General features: G+C 39.1%; 1 protein-coding gene, 1 long non-coding RNA gene and 1 pseudogene across 2 annotated transcripts in view; 2 read left to right on the forward strand and 1 right to left on the reverse strand.

Moving 5' to 3' along the window:
• The first annotated feature begins 14,163 nt into the window (after positions 1-14,163).
• Positions 14,164-17,614, forward strand: LOC107565883 (torsin-1A-like). The gene is made up of 5 exons (XM_016251174.1): positions 14,164-14,231; positions 14,922-14,965; positions 16,483-16,748; positions 17,127-17,302; positions 17,470-17,614. The coding sequence occupies exons 1-5, from the start codon at positions 14,164-14,166 to the stop codon at positions 17,612-17,614; spliced, it is 699 nt and encodes a 232-aa protein (XP_016106660.1).
• Positions 17,615-17,896: 282 nt separating this feature from the next.
• On the forward strand, positions 17,897-21,075 carry LOC107565884 (dnaJ homolog subfamily C member 16-like; annotated as a pseudogene).
• A 1,833-nt stretch (positions 21,076-22,908) lies between these two features.
• The window catches only part of LOC107565887 (uncharacterized), a 1,603-nt gene continuing 900 nt past the window's right edge, over positions 22,909-23,611 (reverse strand). The window contains exon 3 of the long non-coding RNA XR_001606441.1: positions 22,909-22,920. This is a non-coding gene — a long non-coding RNA (uncharacterized lncRNA). The remainder of the gene's footprint in view (positions 22,921-23,611) is intronic.

Here is a 23,611-nt window from a genome sequence, read left to right on the forward strand (position 1 = left end):
ACAAAGCCCCCTCCTTTGACAAGCGCAGTCTGCTCTGATTGGCCAGCTGACCCAGTGCATTGTGATTGGCCGAACACCGCAAGCACGCGTCGGATATGTAACGCCCCTTACCATAATCAAAAATGTGTTTTAATGTCAGTATTGTAACATGTTACCTGTTTCTGATGCAGAAAAGCTAGTTCATGCATTCATGACCTCTAGACTGGACTATTGTAATGCACTGCTAGGTGGTTGTCCTGCATCTTCAATAAACAAGCTACAGGTAGTCCAAAATGCAGCGGCTAGAGTCCTTACCAGGTCAAGAAAATATGATCATATTACCCCAATTTTACAGTCTCTGCACTGGCTACCTATTAAGTTCCGTATCAGTTACAAAATATTATTACTTGCCTATAAGGCCCTTAATGGGTTAGCTCCTGCGTAACTAACTAGTCTTCTACCATGCTACAATCCATCACGCTCCCTAAGGTTGCAAAATTCTGGACTTTTGGTAGTCCCTAGGATATCAAAGTCCACTAAAGGAGGTAGAGCTTTTTTGCATTTGGCTCCCAAACTCTGGAATAGCCTTCCTGATACCGTTCGGGGTTCAGACACACTCTCTCTGTTTAAATCTAGATTGAAGACACATCTCTTTGGCCAAGCATTCAAATAATGCATCTCATAATCTTGTACTGCAGTTATATCTGATCAAATGCACATTATTATTCTTTAGCTTGGGTTAAACCAATCAATTTTGCTTGGTTGGAACAGCAGCTATGCTAATTATGTCTCTATTTGTTTCTCTGTTTCTGCTGGGATTGACATCCCATGGTAACTAGGATTTACACAAGCTTCAGTCTGGATCCAGAACACCTGAGAAGAGATGATGCAACCCCTCAGAGGACCTCAGATGATGCCAACCCTGAAACAACTTACAGAACTACCACATTTTGCTGTAAGCTTGATTGCATCATATAATAATTGCTGTTAATAGTGTTCATCGTCTGTTTGATTACGTCTTTAATTGATTTTTCTGTACATTTCTGCCATATGTACATTAACTGACAGTCACCACTGATAAGCTACCACTAAATATTGTAGAAACTTAATTTGCTGTAAAGTTGCTTTGCAACGATTTGTATAGTGAATATCGCTATACAAATAAACTTGAATTTAACTTAATTGAATATAACCATAATGCATTAAAAAATTTAATTTGTTTTTTTGTTGTTGTTTTTGTTATTTATAAGCCTCAAGAATGAAACAAGAGAGAGATTCAACAAGAAAAATAGGAAAACAGGAGATTCAAGTCAGCTTTGCGTGTGGATGAACAATTTTGCACATAAAATAAAGAAATTAAAGGGGTCATATGATGCCATTTTAAAGATCATTATTTTGTGTATTTGGTGTAACAGAATATGTTGACATGCTTTAATGTTCAAAAAACACATTATTTTTCAAATACTTTATATTATTGTAGGGCCTCTATGCCCCGCCTCTCTCAAACGCTTCGTTTTCTACAAAGCCCCCTCCTTTGACAAGCGCAGTCTGCTCTGACAGTTAATAATGTCGTTAGATTTACCATCAGTTCAAGCCCGAAAGGGGAACAGAGTCACGTGACAGACAGTGATGATGCAGTACACAAGCCGCGGTTAAGACAGCTGACGTGCTATGATTTCTGACAGGCTGTTCACTGCTGTGATGAGGCCCTGTTCCCCTCACACACACACACGACGTGCTACTCTGCATTGCACAAAACTCCGCATTTGAACAGTCAGTAGCAAATACTTAAACTGATAACAAAACATACTTACAGTCGCTGATTCAGAAGCGCCAGATTGTCATAGCAAAGTCGGAATTTACCCTTTTTTTTTTTTTTAGAAATAGCCTTTGTGCACAGCCTGCCTTGTACTCTTTTAGGTTTAAAAAACTGTCCTCCATAAAATGCGTTACATAAATTCGAACATCTGGTTTGTGCTGTTCTGTTGTAAATAAATCTTAACCAATGATTCCTAAATGCATCTACTTCCGGAAGGCCAAATAAAGTGCTTTTGCTTTCGCACTGAAACACACAGCATCTCACTGACATGGCTGCATCAACACTACTGCTGTTCCTGAAACCACGCCTTCTTTCTTTGCGTGCACATTTGGGCGGCATTATGCTAATATTTCCACATAGTGACGTAGACATGTGGGGGCGTGTTAGAACGAGACGTTTTAGGAAGGTGTGGCTGACTCTTAACTTTTATAAAGAATATCTCTTTGGATTTGAGACTTTAGTCTCTGCAACTTTAGAGATCTACTTTATACACCAAGAGCTTGTAACACTCCAAAGAGAAAGGAAAACTTGAAATCGCATCATATGACCCCTTTAATAGCATATTCACGAGATAACGATTTTAAGTTTTCGTAATAAAAATAATATCTTTAAGGATTAAACTGTGGGTCATTTTAGTAGAGTTAAACATATAAAAACTTAAATCAACACAAAATGTATTGGTTATACTACAACCACAATAAAAGGGCGGCTGTTTCTTCAACAAGACCACAAAATGTCCACCCCGGGGCGGCACCATGTGGTTGCCGCAAGCCTCCTTCTTCGAATAATTTAAACATATAAAAACTTAAATCAACACAAAATGTATTGGTTATACTACAACCACAATAAAAGGGCGGCTGTTTCTTCAACAAGACCACAAAATGAGCAAATTTCATTAAAATATTTACAGATAGATGAATTAAACCTGTCACTCATATCTTTTAAGCTGTTGCACTTGTTAACGTCATAGGTCCGTGCTGGTTGCTGAGGAAATACAACAACTTTGCGCTGTGGATCGCCGGATCAGCTTTCACCGTGGACGAAGCGGAGTCCAGCCCGGGGTCGTCACATGTGGTTGCCGCAAGCCTCCTTCTGCGAATAATATCCTCTGCTTCTCAATCGGGCTCAAACTGATAAGCGATATTAACGATGCAGTTGTTTACAATACAACCGGAGCACATGCCGCCGAGGTGAGGGGCGGGACATTTAGACGTGCATTAGAGGCGTTTTAGCCAATCACAACACACTGGGCTAGCTAACCAATCAGAGCCCATCACCTATTTCTGAGGGAGGGGCTTCATAAAAGAAGGAAATGATCAGCCCATTTCTCAGAGAAGGGACAGAGAGGAGGGGAATAAATTATGTGAAAAATAATGCTTTTTTAAAAAAACGAAGCATTAACACATGTTAGACTGCACCCCATAAACACAATCAAGCCTAGAAAAAACCCAGTGAACCACCCCTTTAAACTGTTGTATAAAACAATATCACATTTTCAAACTCCCTCTAATTATTAAAAAAAGCTGCCACTCATCACAGTTAATCACGATTCCACAAACTCTAGCAGTTTTATCCATATCAAATTTTCGGCACAAATAACAGTTCCACATAATTCATACACAGGATGAACTCAATTAAATGTTTATATATTTTAAGAGCACATAGGCCTAATGTTCAATATTATTACCACCCAGGTTATAGTAAGAAGCACATAGCTATGTAGCCTACCTTAAAGTCCCCATGAAATCAAAATTAAAGTTTTTTGGGTGTTAGTATCAGTATGTTAGTCTTAAGGTTATCTATAAGGCAGTGTGCTCCAAAACAGTGACAAAATTCGCATTTAGAAGATATAAGCATTCAAAGCTTGCAGTTCGTCACTTCCACCAAAACGGCTCAACGATTTTTTTTGACGTCACATCACACTTTCTGTCCAATCAAATGCTCTCTAGAATCCGAAGCGCCCGCCCCCTACACTATAAAGTAGACGCTGAAGCCGCGGCTGAAATCGGTCACTTGTCCACAGAATTAGTATTTTCTGTACAGTGAATAGCACGTAGTGCACTATATAGGGGACAGGGAACGATTCAAACCGTGTAAATATACTTTCCATTGAGGAAAAGAAGAAGTCTGGTTTCGCGCTGTGTCCCGCTAACCACCAGCACACACACTCTGCTCCGGTCCAGAGACACGATAGCACGGAGCGGATCACATGCACGAGTCGGTGCAGACCACAAAATGTATCAGAGCTATTTGAATTCTACACAGAATGCTATATTTTATTCCAATACGGATGAGATTGTGGCTGGCATACCCTGTCAAATGCGGCTTTACGGAGCTCAACGGCTGTGATATAAACGAAGATATTGGCTATTTTAAAAAGGGGCGGGGCTGCTTGATATGTCCCGCCCTGTCTTCCTGTTTCAGTTAAAATGACGTCAACACACAGAGTAACGCTCGGTGTTGCCAGATTGGGGGTTCCCGCCCAATTGGGCTTCTTTTGGTAACGTCAGACCAGGAAAAAATGTGTTGGGCAGGTTGATAAAATGTGGGCTACGTTTTGATACAACTGGCGAGTGTTTCAGTTTCCGTGTTTGTGAAGCAGGAAATTACCGTAAATATTTCAGCGTGAAAGTCACTTGGGACAGATGACGGAATGTCTCATTTGCACGTGTTTTTGAGTCTTACGATTTTAAACTGTGAGACTGCTTTCTGTGAGCTCACACCCAAAGTGTGCGCACATAGAGCCGCATCTGTGAGCGCGCGACTAAGTTGTGTTGTGCCTTATTGCGCGTAAACGGCCAAATACATACAAAATTGTCAAAATGACCATCTTTATAAGTATTCACGTAAACAGTCGATTTATACTAAACATTGTTGGCTATAGGCTATTAAGTGAATGTAAACAGTTGAGAAACAAAACTTGGGTGTAACAGATCCATGCATGAGGTCTTAAAGAGACAGCAACCTAAATAAACCTGCTACTGTCTGTCACTAATGTTTATTTATACATTAAAGACTAACCAGTGTTATTTTAAAGTTAAATAGATTATTCAGTTTCTGTGGTATTTCTGTACCTGAATATTACAGTTATACCTATCTGAAAATCTTAAAGCACAGTTCATTTTATTTGTATCTTGTTATTGTATTTGTTTGTGCCATTGCTTGTCATTTATTTATTCTTATTTGATTACTGACTGCTTACTTGTCTTTTTTAGTTAAAGGGATAGTTCACCCAAAAATGAAAATTAGCCAAAGATGTACTCACCCTCAGGGCATCCTAGGCGTGTCTGACATTCCTCTTTAGGACAAACACATTCGGAGTTATATTCGACATTGTCCTGTCTGTTCCAATCTGTAATAATTGCAGTGAATGGTGCCCCTGTTTCTGAATCTGAAAAAAAAGTATCCATCCATCATAAAACTACTCCACACGACTCCAGGGTGTTAATAAAGGCCTTCTGAAGCGAAATTATGCGTTAGTTTAACAAAAATGTAGATTCTTAAAACTTTATAAACTGCAATATCCAGCTTCCAGTCGCTACAAGGCAGAGTGTGTTCACAACAAGGCAGAGTGTGTGACGTAGGCGTAACGAATGGCGCAACGTAAAATCCGGGGAGAAGACAGTGGTCTTGCGAGAGTAAGCTCCGGGGAGAAGCATGTAATCTCGTGAGAACCAAGTTTTGTTTACGGCACAGGAAACCATGTGAACAAGTAAATTGTATCTGTTTTGATTCAAATGGTGCATTCGTGTCAATACCCGGGATGTTTAAATAAGTTTGTGACAGGTTTTGTTTTGCTTTCTCCTCTGTGCATCCGCGTTCGTCACTCTCTCCCCAGATCTTACGTTGCGCCTTTCGTTACACCTACGTCATATGCTCGGCCTTGTTGTGAACGTGAATATAGCAATGTTGAATATAACTCTGAATGTGTTCGTCCTAAAGAGGAATGTCAGACACGCCTAGGATGCCTTGAGGGTGAGTAAATCATAGGCTAATTTTCATTTTTGGGTGAACTATCCCTTTAAAATTAATTCAATTCAGAGTTTGAAATCAAAGTTCTTTTTAAGTATCTTCCTCACAATATAAATGATTCAACAACATTATAAATTGAAAAACACAAATGGGTGACAACACATTTAGGTTGGATGATTGTAGTGTCTAAAAAAAATACCCAAACTCCCCCCTCAAATTAAAAAATCCCCCGCATAAGAGCCACCTAAATGGGGAATTGTAATTCAGTCTAAAATGTAATTCAGGCCCTCCCTGTTGAAAAAAACAGCATATGCTGGTTAGGTATGTTTTGACGCTCGGATGCTGGTTTAAGCTGGTCCTTTGCTGGTTTAAGCTGGTCCTTTGCTGGTTTAAGCTGGTCCTTTGCTGGTTTAAGCTGGTCCTTTGCTGGTTTAAGCTGGTCCTTTGCTGGTTTAAGCTGGTCCTTTGCTGGTTTAAGCTGGTCCTTTGCTGGTTTAAGCTGGTCCTTTGCTGGTTTAAGCTGGTCCTTTGCTGGTTTAAGCTGGTCCTTTGCTGGTTTATGCTGGTCCTTTGCTGGTTTAACCTGGTCCTTTGCTGGTTTAAGATGGTCCTTTGCTGGTTTATGCTGGTCTTTTGCCAGCACATGACCAGCATAAACCAGCAAAGGACCAGTTTAAACCAGCTAAGGACCAGCTTAAACCAGCATCCCAGCGTCAAAACATACCTAACCAGCATATGCTGTTTTTTTCAACAGGGCTGTATATACATATATATTATATAATTTTTGTTGTTGTTGTTACTACTCATTTTGAGCTGGGGATCTTCAATGCAATCTGGCAAGACTGGTAACGCTGCGTGTTTCTACAGGGGACCTTTAAAGAACACGTTTCTCTAGAGGTTATGGAACATACGCGTCTTAAACAGGGAAAACAAGAAAGGCGTGTTTTGTTTCTTGTGGTCAGAGCTAATTATTTGTTAAAGGAGTGCAGTTTATCCGTCAGTTCCCCTCCGAGTGTCTTTCAAAAACGAAACCGACATTGAAAGTTGCCTGGATGATTCACTTTTACAATGAACGCGTGCCATTTGTTAATAGTTTTATTGCTGGTGTCTAATATAACATTATCTTCAGGTGTTCTGGAAGTGTTCGCGGCTATCGTATCTTATGTGTTTTACACATTTTTTGACCGGAACGATTTGCTGCCTTTTGATCCTAAACGTGAGTAAAACGTTTGACCATACTCGGATGTTTAGCGCATAACCTCAGAACAAGCACAACTATTTAAATCTTCTTTCAAGTAAAGCGTTTACCAATAAAAACAGCTTTAATATCTGTCATGTGGTAAAAGTGCCAGAAACCCTCACAAAATGTGTCATGTCGTTGTGCTTCTCTGTTTTATTTTCAATGAGAATTTTGTCCAGCTAACACCAGTAAACCTGCATGAGCTGTTTTAACTAGCTGTCTGCTTAAAAACAATTTCACAACATTTTATTTTGCTACAGTTAATTGTGTTTTTTTTAATTATTATTATTATTATTATGTGTGGTAAAAAATGCTTCAATATTAAAATGTGCTTCCTGGTTTATTTAGATAGGCCTATTTGTTGACTTCATCTGGAGGGAAGGCATATGTCGGGAAGAGCTTTGGATGAACAGCAAGGAACCGGAGACTAAAATCTTTAGAAACATTTTCAATGATAAGAACAGTGTGTATTAAAAGATAATTTAAGTATTAAGCAAAATATATATTTGTAAATATATTTCAAAAGCTAATATAGATTTTCAAATATATTTCAAAAAGTTCCATTTACTTGTATTTCGTAAATTAATTGATCATTTTATTTATATATTTATTTAGCCCCAAACTAAAAATGTGGCTGCATTTACACCACAATTAATCCTTTCATTTTTAATGTGTATGTCTGTTCTACAGGTGGATTTCTGCACTCCATTATGATAGATGAGCATCTGGTTGATCACTATGTTCCTTTCCTGCCTCTAATGCTGAAGCATGTGCGTCAGTGTGTCATGGCTGAGATGGGCCATCTGAATATCAAACCAAACTATGATCTGGCAGATAAAGTAGCCAGAGACATGCCCTTCTTTCCTGAAAAAGAGAGAATCTTTTCTGCTAAAGGCTGCAAGTCTGTCAGACAGAAGTTGGTGCTGTATGTCAATTAACAGATGAACAACTTTAGCAGCACTTGTTGTCCAGTTTATTGTTATAACTTTTTAACCCTTTCACTGGTGAGTTTAAAATATTCTAGGGGTCCCCCCAGAGTGAGTTTTTTTTTTTTTCACATGACACACCATGGCCACAATAACACTGTATGACAGATGGATCACTTTTATTTAGTTTTTCCTTTTTTATTCAAATTATTCATAAACTTGCTTACCATACCATCAACTATCTGATATTCCGATTCACAAATATGTGTAAATGAGTGTTTTGTCCTTTAAATCAATCTTGATCGTGATCTATAATGTGAAATGGGCGCCGCCATGTTTGCTTGCACTCCAGTTCAGAGAGTCCTGTAAGTCGGATTTACAGCGCGTATGTATCAGTTTCTCCCGAAATACATGCAAGTAAGTGTCCGGTGAACTGGGATAAGAATAGAGTGAACTTTACAGTTCCTTACACTATGTGTATCTGATATTGATAAAACACTAGTGCTAGGCGCTATGACAAAAAATTTATATCACGGTATTTTTCAAAATTATACCGGTTTCACGGTACATGACGGTATTTTTTTTTCATGCATGACCGGGTGTTACCCATATTTTCTGCTGATTGAGAGAGGAAATACTGCAGTATATTGACTTAGAATGCCCTATTTTACTGTCACGACGAGTGAATATTGTCAAAAATACCATACTAAATAGTGACTAAACACGACCCCTTTTAATACGTTAACCAGGAGTCACTCTCATTTATAATCGTCCTTTCAAACAGTGTCGCATTCCGAACGTTGTTTAAGCGACATACACCGGTATTGCGGTATTTTAAAAATTCATATCATAACAAAAATAAACACCGGTATTCGGTATGAACCGGTATACCGCCCAGCACTATAAAACACGTTGGCAAATTATATTTGAATGGATTGTTATTGCTACTTCCATAAACATCAGTGTGTAGCCCATTTCACAAACCCTAAATGTATTGTTTTACTTGTACTTATGTGTATTTAAATGTCTGAAACCTAAAATAAACATTATGTGGTTAAAAACACTGCATAGTTGTGATTATATGACAAGTGCAGCGGTGTGTCTGCGCCAGCCAAAGCGCGAAACAACAGTTTGAATTTGTCAGTTATGTGACGTCACCAAACGTTCTAAATCCCATATTTGGGACTGTAGTACTCAACAGGTTAACACACAGTTGCACAGAAATTATATATGACCTTAATCTCTCCTTTGTATTAACTTATTCATATTTCAGTCTTGATGAGTTACACTGCTATGGAGTCTGGATTGGAGTCACTATTATATTAAACATTTTAATCTAGACCTATGTCCAGTCTGTTTAGCTTTTAAATTCACGTTTTTTTATTCTTACCTGATTTTGGAAGTAACTTAGACCTTCTAGTGTTTTTTGTAATGACAAAAAGCCATGATTATAAAGCATCTTAAATGTTTGTTAGTATAATGAAATACCATAAAAGAGCTAAGTGAACAAGAGAGAGAGAAAGGATTTTTTATTTTTTTTGTGAATCTGTAAATCTCTGCTAATATTAATGCCATATCTCTTATAATCACATCACTCGGATGGATAAACTTCTGTCAACAATAGGGGAGTCATTAGACCCTTTTATGAAATACTGATGTGACCCAGTAAAATAATACTGATAAATCCTTATGTGTCGAATGCACAACTAACTGACCGACGAATTGACAAATTTAGGGTTATGGGTCGCTATGGGAAACGCCTTCAGCGTGACAGGTGTCTGAAGCATACATCTAAACACGACAATAACATTGGCCGGCGTCAGCCTAAGAAGTCATTACTGGCACGACCACAGTATAAAAGGGCACAGGGAAAATGAGTCATTCGCTTCTTCGTCTGAAGCTTGCATCCATGGCGAGGCTTCTAGAGAATGCAGTGTCTCGTTCCCTTCTCAGGGAACCATGGTTACATACGTAACCTGAGACATTCCCTTCCGAGGGAACTTCAAACTGCGTCCTCTATCGGTCGCTATGGGGAAAGGTATACCCATGCTGCCATGCTGAGAAGAGTGCATGCCAAGCACCAAGGCAAGCACTAAATACCAACTCCACCAAAGCGAAGGGAGTTGTCCCTAGGACGCCTTGACGGCTGTTAGTGACATTATCACCTTCAGCCAAAGGCCTGAGCTGCATACCCCAATAACTTACCTGTTAAGCGCTGGGCTTGGAATGCCTGAACCCAGGGCAGAGCTTGAAGGCTTGGAATCAGAAACAAAGAGATACCTTCAAGGGGATACGGCCAAGCGTCTAGAGCAGGGGTGGCGAACTCCGGTCCTGGAGAGCCGCAGCCCTGCAGAGTTCAGCTCCAACCCTAATAAAAACTCACCTGCCTGTAGCTTCCTAGTAACCGTTCAGACCTTGATTAGCTTGTTCAGGTGTGTTTGATTAGGGTTGAAGCAAAACTCTGCAGGGCTGCGGTAGGGTTGTGACGGTGAGGAAATTTTCCCACCGGTTAATTGATGTGTGACAACACCGGTATCACCGTGGGGGCGGGGGCATTCCCTCTTTTCCTCGCTTTAATTCGCTTTTAAATAGCTTAAAAGCTGCGTGCGCATTTTACTTTCACTTTCAAATAGTGGCATTTCAACTTAAAGAAGTTGTTCGTTTTTAGTTCGTTTGAATTTCCCCTCTTTTCCTCGCTTTCCTTCGGTAAATAAGAAATGTAGAATGTTTATTATCAAAACGAGTAAGAAAGCTTGGAGGCACGGCATACACCTTGATGTAAAAAAAATAAATAAAATAAATGACACAAAGTTTAAATAAAGTAAAAATCAGCAAACAATGTGGAACCAATTAAATAAGAAACGAATGTTTAAAAAAAACTTCCAAAAATCACCTTAGATAAACGGCAAAAGTCAACAGGCTTTTCAAAATCCAAAATATTGCCAAACAGGCGCTTTTGCATCTCGTTTCGAAACTAAATCATCTGCCATCGTTTTGTTTATCTCACCTCGCCTCACTCTTCTTGTCAGTCAGCTCGACTCGCTCTCCTCGCTGGAGAAATTAAATCTGATCTGTGATGCGACTGTCATTCGGCACGCTGCATTGAGCAGCCGCGTTCAGTTTTTAATTGTAGTGTCTGTTCTTTTACTGAACTAAATGATTTTTATTACTATCAAAAATCAAAACAACGGTGGGGGTCAGTGCCGCGGTGGGCAAGTGACATAACCGGTGTTGCGGTTTAACACCGGTATCACCGTCAGCACCATCTATCGCAGCAAGCCTAGGCTGCGGCTCTCCAGGACCGACATTCGCTACTCCTGGTCTAGAGTGATAAACTAGACCCTGGTCTGTCACCCAGGGTGCTACCGCCAGCTCTGCATGAGTTTGCTCAAAGGAACTGACCTGACTGTCCTTGGTAGCAAACACCCTGCCCAGGAAAGGTATCATTAAGGGTTGAGAAGTAGAGTGGGGCCCAAGGTGAAAACCGGAGGCCTGAGCCAACTCAGAGAAAGGGTATGAGGATGGCAGCGCGTAACCCATACCATACAGGATTTTAGAAATGTGCACAGGATGCTTAGCATGCACACTCACTACAATGTGGATTTTAGAAAGTGCACAGTAGCTCAGCGTGTGCACTTACCATAACATGGATTTCTAGAATCACCATTGCTAAGGAATCATTGAGGCTGTTTCTAGACAGGCCTAAGAAGCCTATGTGACTGTGGCAAGCTCAAGGGAGCAGTTACTTAATTCAGCGGGAGTCTTGTGTGCTCAGAGCGCATGCGGATTGGAAATGGCATACCTCATAGAAAAACCCTCCATATAAGGGGAGCATCGCCAACTCAACCATAATAGTCACAGGACAGGCTCCAGAGCATTAGGCTCATACATAACTTGAAGTAGCGTAGCACCCAACTCTCAAACTGCGAGAGGGATACAAACGCTCGACTTAGGAGCAGTGTGCTCATAGATAACCCTCTAGAGTGAGGGGAGCACTACAAACTTAACAAACCATAAGATAAGCATATAAGGGAGGCAGAAAAAGGGGCCTAACAACCTGGTGTTGCTGCCTCACGGAGCTCTGGGGACCAGAGAACTCAACTCTCAGGATGAGAGGGAAACTCCAAATGCTCAGGAGGGAGCAGTGTGCTCATAGGCGACCCTCTGGAGTGAGGAGAGCACTGCCGAGCTCACCATGAGAGCAGCCTAAGGGGGAGGGCAGAGAAAGGCCTGACCCCCTGACGTGGTTGTGCGGCAGATTGACTGCAAATGGGACATCAGAAATGGAATCCAGCTTAGAAGGGGATCACACATTCCAACAGGGAGTAACAGGGTCCCACCATAGAAGCAACTATTGGCAGAGACCAAGAAGGCGACAGGGATGGGCCTAACGACTCGGTGTGGTTGCATATGGAGCTCTCGGGAGAGGCGCTCTTGGCTCTCAGGCTGAGGTGGACACTCATAGCTCAAGCTGGGAGCAATAGGCTCAAAGCTAGCCCTCGCAGTAAGGGGAGCACTTCCAAACTCAACCACAAGGCAGTGCTAGACTAGACGGGGTAGTCTAGCAGGGCCCGATGAGAGACCGTCCACTGTTACAGCCAAACTTAGTCCTATGCTCTCTGTCTCGATGGAGAGCATGGGTCCTGTTTACCCAGACTCGAAAGAACCTGAAGAAACAACGGGACCCAATAACCCATTCATGCATAAAGAGCTACCGCTCCTCATAGCCGAAGCACTCAGGAAGGGTCTCCGCAGAAACGCATCTCACTCATACCTCAGGGAAAGCAGTGTACTCAAGCCCACTCCACAGAGAGGCGATTCACTGGTTCGACCATAAGGGCAGTGTAAAAGGGAGGTCCAAGTGGGCCTGACCACTTATCGAAACTGCAGAGTGGAGTTAAGGAGTGAAGCCACTCGACGCCTCAGCGAGAGGAGCTCTAACTCAGAGAATGTGCATGAAGGTTGAGTGGATGACTCAAATTTCAGAAGGCCCCTCGGGCCGGTAGCTGAGGCGCTACCTCCGAGTCTAAGGAAGTGGACAGACAACTTTCAAAAAAGGTCAAACATTACTGCCGGTCATCAACGGCAGCTGTCACAGTTGCTGAGCGACGTGAGCAATCCCCCGTACATAAAAAAGGCCACATTCACACAGCAACAGAATACGGTTTTCAGTCCTGTATTTGAGTCCTTAATACGGTTACGTTCACAAACAGTTCGGTTATTTACGGGTTTGACAACCACATTTTATAACCAAAATCAAATCTGTAAGGCTACATTCACACTGTCAGTTTTTGGGACTGACAACTGCATTTACTTACAGGTGTGAGTCTCGAAATGTCCTGTTCACACAGCAGCTTACATCATTTGGAATGCTGTCTGTATGAACGTGCAATGGGAGTCAAGCCCTAATTTCCTTACCAGTAACCATAAGTGACAAAAGTAAAATCAAAGATCGCGACGTCAATAATACTGAAAGTTTTATCACTTCTGAGTTCTGACATGACAAGAGTCCAATCGAGTTGCGAGTTCTTCCTTCAAATCTTCATTAACCGACAGCTTTTATTTGGGTAGACAGCGGAGCATTGAGTCGTGCGCAGAACACAAAACTGACGGGAGCGGCTCCGGTGGAAAACTGATTGGATCTAAAACTTTCAGATGACATGCAGCTCATTTCTCTGACACTGTAAGTTACCGAAACCACAAATTAAAACACGCAGCACATGTTAGACGCGTGTTTATGCGGCAGAGCGGCTTTCTCTCAGTGTATGACGTGACAGACAACAAGTTGTCCAGTCCTGTTCCATTCACACAGCGCTTGTGTTCCGAGAATGCAGTTGTGAGTCCTGAAAATTTACAAGTGTGAGTTCGGTTACAGAATGTGGTTGTCACACCCGTAAATAACCGTATGTGAACGTAGCCGTATTAAGGACTCAAATACAGGACTGACAACCATATTCTGCTGCTGTGTGAACGTGGCCTAAATTTTCAGGACTCACAACCACATTCTCTGAAAACCTGCGCTGTGTGAATGGAACAGGACTGGATAACTAGTTGTCTGTCACGTCACACAGTGCGACAAAGAGCCACCCTGCGACACAAACGTGCGTCTACCGTGTCTGTGTGTTTTCATGTGTGGTTTTGGTAACTTACAGAAATAGAGAAAACTCCATTCGGTTTTGTGTTCTGTGTGCGACTCAAATACTCTGCTCTCTACCCAAATATAAAAGATGCTGTTGGTTAATGAAGATTTGACAGAAGAACTCGCGGCTCGATTGGACTCTCACCGTGTCAGAAAGTAATAAGATTTTCAGTTTTATGGACGTCGCCATCTTTGATATTACTTGGTCACTGTTGCTATGGTTATTGTTAAGGAATATGGACTTGACACCCGTTGCACATTCATACAGACAGCATTCGAGACGCTGTGCGTGAACAGGACATTTCAAGACTCGTGCCTTGAAAAGAAAATGCAAAACTGACAGTGTGAACTTAGCCAAACATAAAATACTTAAAAACAGAGAAATATTTGAAATATTTCAAGATTCTAATTTTGGATTTATGGGCATATTTATCTTTATACCTTATATTTGTTTATTAGCATGGCATTTATTTACACACTTATTACACACTTGTTTATCTACATATTGTTGTGTTGAGAAGTATACAATACTTGATGTTTAGTTACTATACTATACTATACTTTAGTAATTGCTTACTATTAATACATGGAATTGGATACATGGAACTGCACCAGTGGGGGCTCTAGTGGGAAATGGTGTTGAGTAATGCGAAGAACAAGAATAAAGTGTATGGAGTGAGTTCTGTAAAAGAGTTAAAAACACCACACGTATGAAACGTCATTACAATTTTTTATAGTTAAATGTTATAATAAAATTAATAAATTAATATTATTAATTTTGAATATTGCATAGGCCTACCTATTAATTTTCCTCTATAAAAACCTCTGGGATTATCCTCTTGGCAGAGAACCACATGATCATGATGAGGAAGGTTTTGGCATCGCTCTCTGTTAGTAAAGTCATTACACATTTTGTAACCTGATGCAAAAAAAAAAAAAACTTTCTTTAGTGGTCATGTTGAGTTTGATGTCAACATACCGAAGACTGGGAAACCAAGAAAAGCGTGTTTTCTTTCTTGTAGTTAGTACGCAAAGCGTAAAGGGAACTAAATATTTGCTGAAGGGGCGTCAGTTCCCCTCCGAGTTCCTTCCAAAACCGAAACCGTGACTGAAAGAAGCCTATAGATTATTCGCTTTCACAATGAAAGTGCATTTGTTAATAGTTTTATTGCTGGTGTCTAATATAGCACTATCTTCAGGTGTTCTGGAAGTGTTCGCGGCTGCTGTATCTGTGGTTTACAAATTTTTTCAACGGGACGATTTGCTGCCTTTTGACTTTAAACGTGAGTAAAACGGCGAAATAACATATCGTATGTTTTGACGATAGATTTATGAGTTTATGGCTCATCATATGTCAAAATTTTCCTTAGTTTCCAAAAGCGTGTTTTCGCTTATCGTATAACTTTCCATATAACTTTTTTTTTTTCATAAAAAGGATAACGTTTTTATCCTTCATACTACATACGACAGCGTTAAACTTATTTCCCCCCAAACTATGGTTATGAACTTGATAGTATATCTTCTTTCAAAGTAAAGTGTTTACCCAATAAAAACTGCATTAATGAAAGAAAGAGGGACAGAAATTAAACGAGACTCCAGTGTTGTTTCTTCGTGATAATTCCCTTTCTGAATTACAGCAATTTAGTTAGGCCTAACGTTATAATAAAATTACCCTTGTATATATGGAAGCATATAGGTAGCGAAATTCAATGGCAATGCAATATTCAAAATGGCAATGTATTTCTGTATTTCTATTTCAAATGTAAAGTCCCCATGAAATCAAAATTAAAGTTTTTTTTGGGTGTTAGTATCAATATGTTAGTCTTACGGTTATCTATAAGGCAGTGTGCTCCAAAACTGTGACAAAATTCGCATTTAGAAGATATAAGCATTCAAAGTGTGCAGTTCCTCACTTCCGCCAAAACTGCTCAACGATTTTCTTTTTTGACGTCACATCTTACTTCAGCTGCTCATCAAACTTTCTGTCCAATCAAATGCTCTCTAGAATCCGAAGCGCCCGCCCCCTACACTATAAAATAGACGCTGAAGCCGCGGCTGAAATCGGTCACTTGTCCACAGAATTAGTATTTTCTGTACAGTGAATAGCACGTAGTGCACTATATAGGGGACAGGGAACGATTCAAACCGTGTAAATATACTTTCCATTGAGGAAAAGAAGAAGTCTGGTTTCGCGCTGTGTCCCGCTAAACACACTCTGCTCCGGTCCAGAGACACGATAGCACGGAGCGGATCACATATTGAATTTCACTATATGCTTCCATATGTTTAGGCCTATGCTATATCAACACTATTTTAGAGTTTTTTTTCGCGATATAATTTGTCACGTGTCAGAAAACCTCAGAAAGTGTTATTTTGTTGACTTCACATATCTTCACATATCTTGCAGGTTTGGAGAAAGATTTAAGAGACTCTCTCTTTGGGCAGCACATTGTGTCTGATGTTGTACTGAAAGCTGTAACATCATTTATGAATGACAGCAACCCAAACAAACCGCTGGTCCTCTCTTTCCATGGGACTACAGGAGTTGGGAAAAATCATGTTGCTAAAATCATTGCAAGAAATGTGTACAAAAAAGGGATCCAGAGCAAGCATATTCACACGTATATATCTGAGCATCATTTCCCACACAGAACAAAGTTAGACTTATACAGCGTAAGTAAATAATTTGTAGAGTTTTTAGCTTTGGCCTAAGACTCATAGCAATCATTTATAACAACTGATCAGGCTAATAATGCAATGCCCACATGACTCATGTACTCAGAGTTGTCTGGACAGGTGGGGATTTGGGTCATTTACAGATTAAGTATTATCACTTGAAATAATAATGAAATTGCATTTAATTTATGGTAACCTGATGGCATATTTTGCCCATGCAGTATTCATTACTGCATTAAAAACATAGTAAATAATATATTTAAAATTGTAATACAAAAATAAAAAATAATGCACATTTTTTGTAAAATGACTGAGAATGTTGTACATATCAGAAGTCATTCCTCTAACTGGGATTTGCATGTTCTGTATATTCAGGCACAGCTAAAACAGTGGATTCATGGAAATGTATCAAGTTTTCCCCGCTCCATGTTCATATTTGATGAAATGGACAAGATGCAACCACAGCTGATCGATGTCATAAAACCTTTTCTAGACTACAATGCCCGTGTCGATAGAGTGTCATTCCACAATGCAATCTTCATTTTTCTTAGGTAAAGCCCTCAAAAACTCAAGGGTTTGTTTTTTGGATTTCTGAAAATGCAGTTGTATTCAACATATTAGCTCTATAAAATTAAAACACAGTGGTAATTAAATGCCTCTACTGTCCCTATAACGAGTGACACAACTAATTATAAGCTGTTTATCTGTTTGTTTATAGTAATGCAGGTGGGAATGTGATTGCTGAAGTGGCTCTGGATTACTGGAGAGAAGGCAAAAATCGGGAAGAGCTTTGGATGAACAGCAAGGAAATGGAGACTAAGATCCTTCAAAACATCTTCAACGATAAGAACAGTGTGTATTGAAAGACTATATATATACAGTGGGTACGGAAAGTATTCAGACCCCCTTAAAAGTTGGTGCTGTACGTTGATTAGCAGCATATTGCCTATTCTGTTTTGACTGTTCTGTAGTCCTATTAATATTTCAATCTTAATGAGTTACATTGCTATCTGAAGTCTGAATACCTCTGTATTAAACATTTGAAACAATTTGTCCAGTCTGTTTAAATTTAGTCCCACATCCTTTAGTCCTACCAGATTTTTGAAGTAGCCTACCCTTGGAGGCATTTTATACATCACTATACCATGGTGGAAGTGTTTTTGCAAGGCATGGTAGCCTAATGCCATATTTGTTATAATACTATGTTTGTTACTGCAATAAACACCATGGAATATAGACCGCGCACTTATCTCTCTCTCTCTCTCTCTCTGTGTGTGTGTGTGAGAGAGAGAATGTTTATGCCGCTTTGAATCTTTGCTAATATTAATGCGCATGTCTCATGGTTTATGAACGCGTCACTCAGATGAATGGATGAACTTCTTTCACCATTAGTAACGGTATATTCATATTCCATTCATGTTGTAATGGTTTCCTCTCGTTTTGATGTCATATTTCAGATTAAGCTGTGTTATTTGGAGTGATCTTTGTTTAATTATTATTTGGATTTTTTGTTATTTAAAGGGTTACATTTTGGCTCCATTTGTATTTATATTTAATTAGAAATTATTTCATTTGAGATAATACATTCAGGGTCATTTTTGTTCATTAAGTAATAACACTTTAGTAATAAAGCACTATTTTACATTGAATTTTTACATTCAATATACATTCAGTATCCACGTTTTTATGGATGATAAAATGGCCAAATTGTTTATTGGCCTGTTTTACCATTTAAGTTATCAAAATTGGCAAAATCCACTATTGGTGGACCTCTAGTGTGTAAGCCAATGAAACTTTTCTGTGTATTATTGAGCAGGTGGTGATTCTGGAGAGGCGTAACGGAGCTGGTAAAATTCTGTATAAGCCAGTTTTGGGAGGATGGAACGGCAGTAAGGAAGACAAACACAAGCTTCTGGAGGAACTCGAAAGACTGCAGAAGGATCCCTCCATCCTCAGTAATCATGCCGTTCTCCCAGAGCTCAACATTGAGTTCACCTCAGTGAGTCTCTCAGGGTTTGCTTTTCATGGAGCGTCTTTGATTGGGAAATTAGCAGTGACCTCTATGTATGTTTCAGTAGAGATCTAGATTATGTCCAAATTAACTGGAACTTAATTTTGTACATCCGTTTGTTTTCAGGTGTTTTTAATAAGATGGATTTACACGGCATATGACTACTTGTCTGAAATTATCGATGATCTTCTTCACAATAACTGGTAGGCAAATAAAATGCCAATTGACCCTAAGCTCTGCCCTTCTTTTTTACTGTAATAAGCTTTATGAAATATTTGCTAGTACCGAAAGGTGGGATTGGTCAGCAATATTTTTGATATATAATGCTCAATTAAGTTATTTTCATTCATTTTGCAGGCGTGAGATGATGCCCCTACTGTCTTTGATATTCTCTGCACTTTTTATTTTATTTGGCACTGTAGTTATTCAGGCTTTCAGGTAAGATTTATTGCATTCATAATTCTGATGTGTTAGACGGGAAATGCAGAGACATTGAACGTTGCTGTTTCTAATTTCAGTGACTCAAGTGAGGATAAACAGCCCAAAACTAAAGCAAAAGAGGCATCCAAGGCAGAGAACGGTTCGCCAAACACCTCCAGCACATCCAGGTTCTTTCATATATTATGTTTGGATAAATCCAATAAATAAATTCCATCTATTTTAATGATGCACAATATATCAGTACCAATACATTTATTGGATATTAGTGAGTTTTAAACAATACTGGATATTTATTTATGCTGGCTCATTTCCCTTCTTTTTAAGATGAGATTATTTATAAATCAATAATAATATTATTCAATTTGGAATTTGAATAATATCAGTAATTTGTTATCAGCTATAAAAATAGCATGAAATTATATAAAATAATAGCATAAAATAATTATTTTATATTGATGCATCCCTAATTTATTATACTATTATATGGTCTTTTTCTTCCAGCAGTCGCCCACCAAAGAAAAACTTTGTGGAGGTGACAGAGTTAACCGACATTACATACACTAGTAACCTGGTGAAGCTGAGGCCGGGTCATATTAATGTAGTTCTGGTACTTACTGATTCCACAAAGAACATCCTGCTCAGCAAGTTTGCCAAGGAAGTTTATTCGTTCACTGGGTGAGCCCTCATTGCATGGTGCACCTTGCAGTCACAATGTTTAAAAAAAGATATATACTATGTTTCCTCTTCCTCGTAGGAGTTTGATGCTACACTTCTCTTTCCTAAATGTGGATAAACACAGCGGATGGATGGCGGCCGTGTTGGAATACGCCCAGGATGCCATGCAAATCGACACAGATGAGGACGAAGTGGGCAGCCGCAAAGTAGACTACACAGGCTATGTTCTAGCCCTCAATGGCCATAAGAAATACCTGTGTCTTTTCAAGCCAGTCTACACAGGTGAAGACTTGGATAGCAAGCCGGAATAGGAAAGAGGAGGATCCCGTTCCAGGAAGGGCATGACACACTCTCGAGCCACAACTCTTCATATCCACCACAAACTGGATCGACTCGGACTCTGGATGGAGCGACTGATGGAAGGGACGCTGCCCCGGTACTACGTCCCAGCCTGGCCCGGTCTGGACAAGATAACTGTCAATAAATAAAGCCTCATGGAAGCTAGCTTGCTTTTGCTAGAGCTAATAACCCAGCTGGATTAGAAGCACCCGATGGCCTCAGTGAAACCAGGCTTGAAGCTGCTCAGAGCCAGATGCTCTATGTAAGACTTTGCAGAAGTGACTTTAGCTTAGCATTGTTGGGGAAAGGAAAATGTTTGGAGTACTTGAATCGACACTAATGTTGACCTCTTGGAAATCTTTACTTTAGCTGCTCTAATGGAGGGCTTTACAGTCAGTTTGGATATTTGGTATTTATTTCAAAAGGCTGTTGGTTGAGAGGCCAAATATCGATGCAGCTAGCCTAGCTTTCGATTTTAAACATTTCCGTTCCACGAATAACATTGCAACATGCTGCTAGTTGAAAAACAGCTAACATAATGTAGCATAACAAACATGATCACTGTAGACTTTTAGTCCTAACTGTTTACTCAAGACAATGCTGTGAATTTTTATAGACACTTTTATCATTTTAATTTAACACCCTTGATCTACAAAGTGCAATATTTAACTTTTGGCTAACAATTACAATAAGGGTCTATGTGTTAACTTCAGTTAATGCAGTGAATTAAATGAAATAACAATGCACAATGCTTTCGCAGCATTGATTAATTATGTATAACTTACATTTCTACAGTACATATACTAAAACATTTTTATCATTTCAAAATTATGGTTTATAAAATGGATTGTTCCGGTCCTTGATTTTGATTGGTTGAGCCACGTTCAAAGCTGTTGTAAATTACTCTACAAACATACACCTTTGTTTTGCAACCACAACTGATTCCTGTGCAATTATTTGAGACGTTCCACAAACGCAATCAATAATATTTGACATTTGGAAGGACACACATCATCTCAAAAAGGAGGTTAGCCCCAGTCAAAGCAGTGTTTCCTGTGAAAAATATAATGTAAATAGTAAAAATAAAATATAAATAATATAAATAAAAAAAATTATATATAATACGGTACCTGTGGTGTCATAAGGTGGAGAAACCTATTATCAATGCTGGAAACTACTGTCCTCCTTAATATTTTTTTGGAAACTGCGATACTTTTTTCAGGATTCTTTGATGAATAAAAAGTTAAAAAGAAGAGCATTTATTTCAAATAGAAATCTTTTCTAACAATATACACTACCGTGCAAAAGTTTAGGGTCAGTAAATTTTTATTTTCTTTTTTTGAAAGAAAAGGATGTTAAATTGATAAGAAGTGTTGGCAAAGATTTATATTGTTAGAAAAGACTTATATTTTGAATAAATGCTGTTCTTTTTAACTTTTTATTCATCAAAGAATCCTGAAAAAAGTATCGCTGTTTCCAAAAAAATATTTGGCAGCACAACTGATGCCAACTTTGATAATTCTAATAATAAATCAGCGTATTAGAATGATTTCTTAAAGGGGTCCTATTATGCTTGTAATTTTTACAAAGTCTTGTTTTTGTTATTGGGGGTGTACTAGAACAGGCTCTCATACTAGGTTGTTCAAAAAACACATTATTTTTCACAGCCTGCCAGCTTCAGTTTAAATATTACATCAAAATCAAATCAATTTGAGTTCGTCTGCCTTGGGAAAGCTAGTGTGTCTCTGACATAGTGATAAGACTCGTTGCCTTCTCTAGTGCAGCTCAACCAGGTCTCGTCCTATTCGTCGATATTTGTGATATCACAAATCCCGGAAAATATGCGTTGATATCACAATGATAATATACTGCAGTGTAAATATTAACATGTAATTTATCGCCAAACTGTTTTATTGCCACATGCAAATCAACACATTATTTCAATACTATTCAAATTCTTTATTGTTTTTGCCATTTATCTCCTTTCCAGGCTATGTACCATGAAGTCAACGTGCATTCAAAATTCACCCTGTTTAATTTTAATGCACATGCACAATATTATACAATTCATCTAAACAAGTTATTCCAAAGATTGTAATAGCAAATTCATCCAAATATAATCACTTGCTCAATCTCTCAAGTGACATCACAAATCCCAATTGCTTTTTCAACCCCTCCCTCCAACCAACTCTGCTCCAGTAACACATTTCATGATGCAATCAGTTACCAAAAGTTCAAATCAAATTTGTATTGAATATCCTGTCAGAAAAACACCAACTGTATAATTTATTCTGCATTCATTTGCCTACTTTTTTAAGCGATATACTGTGAATATTAATACATTACATTATGCATGAATTTGTACCTGGTTTAAGCTGTTATTCTAAAGAGTCATCAACAGCATAAAGTTATATATATATATATATATATATAGTGAAAAGTGCAAATGCATAAACTGCCATCATTTCAAAATATGTCAGTGATGGACATTAAAATGAAAGTGCTTCCACAATCTACAAAAAATGAAAGCTGTGCTTGTTTCTCTGGTAAACACTCACTCACACACAGTGTAGTGCGCTAGCAGGGATTTCCACTGCTCTTGTCCGTACATGAGGAAGCTGACTGCGGCGCGGAGGTCCTCCAGGTCTATGTTGGCGAGGAAGCATCTCTGGAGTTCGGCTTCCACGGAGCTCCCGCTGGACCCTCGACCCTTCAGCAGCACCACAGCAGACTGACACAGCAGCCAGTCCTTCAGCTCATCGGTTCTGACCCGATCCAAGCTGGCCAACACACGCTTGCCCCACAGGCTGATGTGAAGCATGTTAGCGGCCACACGTGCACTGGGGCGCTGCAAACCATCAGGGACATTATGAAATAAATCAGTCAATGAACTGCTTTATCTTCCCAGTTTTAATATTCAAGCGTTGTTGAGTTTCTCTATGGGTAAACCAGAGCCTGACAGATTTTACAGCATCATTTTTATGATTGATACAGATCATTTTTATGTTGTGTCCAATAACTGATATGCAGAAATTATTTTTAATTATGGTTTTATTTTTGCTTAAAAAAGATGATAGTAATATTACAACAATAAAGCATGCATTATTACTACTATAATTATTATAGTAATAATAATGATGATGATTATTATTATTATTAAAATAATGATCTGAATGAAGATGAAATCTGTCAAAATGTATTGCTTAAAAATAATATTTAGGACCATTAAGTGTTCCTGAAATGTGACTACTTAAAATATAATTTTACAAGTTGTATTTTTTATGACCCAAATATACATGAAAGCATCACATAATCACAAAAAATATTTATTTTTTCACACACTCACTCTCACGCACACACACGCACACGCACACACACGCACACGCACACACAC

This window comes from Sinocyclocheilus grahami, unplaced genomic scaffold (assembly GCF_001515645.1).
Source record: "Sinocyclocheilus grahami isolate Dianchi unplaced genomic scaffold, SAMN03320097.WGS_v1.1 scaffold1033.1, whole genome shotgun sequence".
In the NCBI taxonomy this organism is placed as follows: Eukaryota; Metazoa; Chordata; class Actinopteri; order Cypriniformes; family Cyprinidae; genus Sinocyclocheilus; species Sinocyclocheilus grahami.

Bases quoted from the DNA above. Each gene is read 5' to 3' on its own strand.
- LOC107565883 (XM_016251174.1), top strand. From the start codon at position 14,164: ATGCTGTTGGTTAATGAAGATTTGACAGAAGAACTCGCGGCTCGATTG. The intron at 14,966-16,482 runs GTTAGTAAAGTC...CATATCTTGCAG, and splicing joins AGGTTTTGGCATCGCTCTCT to GTTTGGAGAAAGATTTAAGA. The intron at 17,303-17,469 runs GTAAAGCCCTCA...GTTTGTTTATAG, and splicing joins GCAATCTTCATTTTTCTTAG to TAATGCAGGTGGGAATGTGA.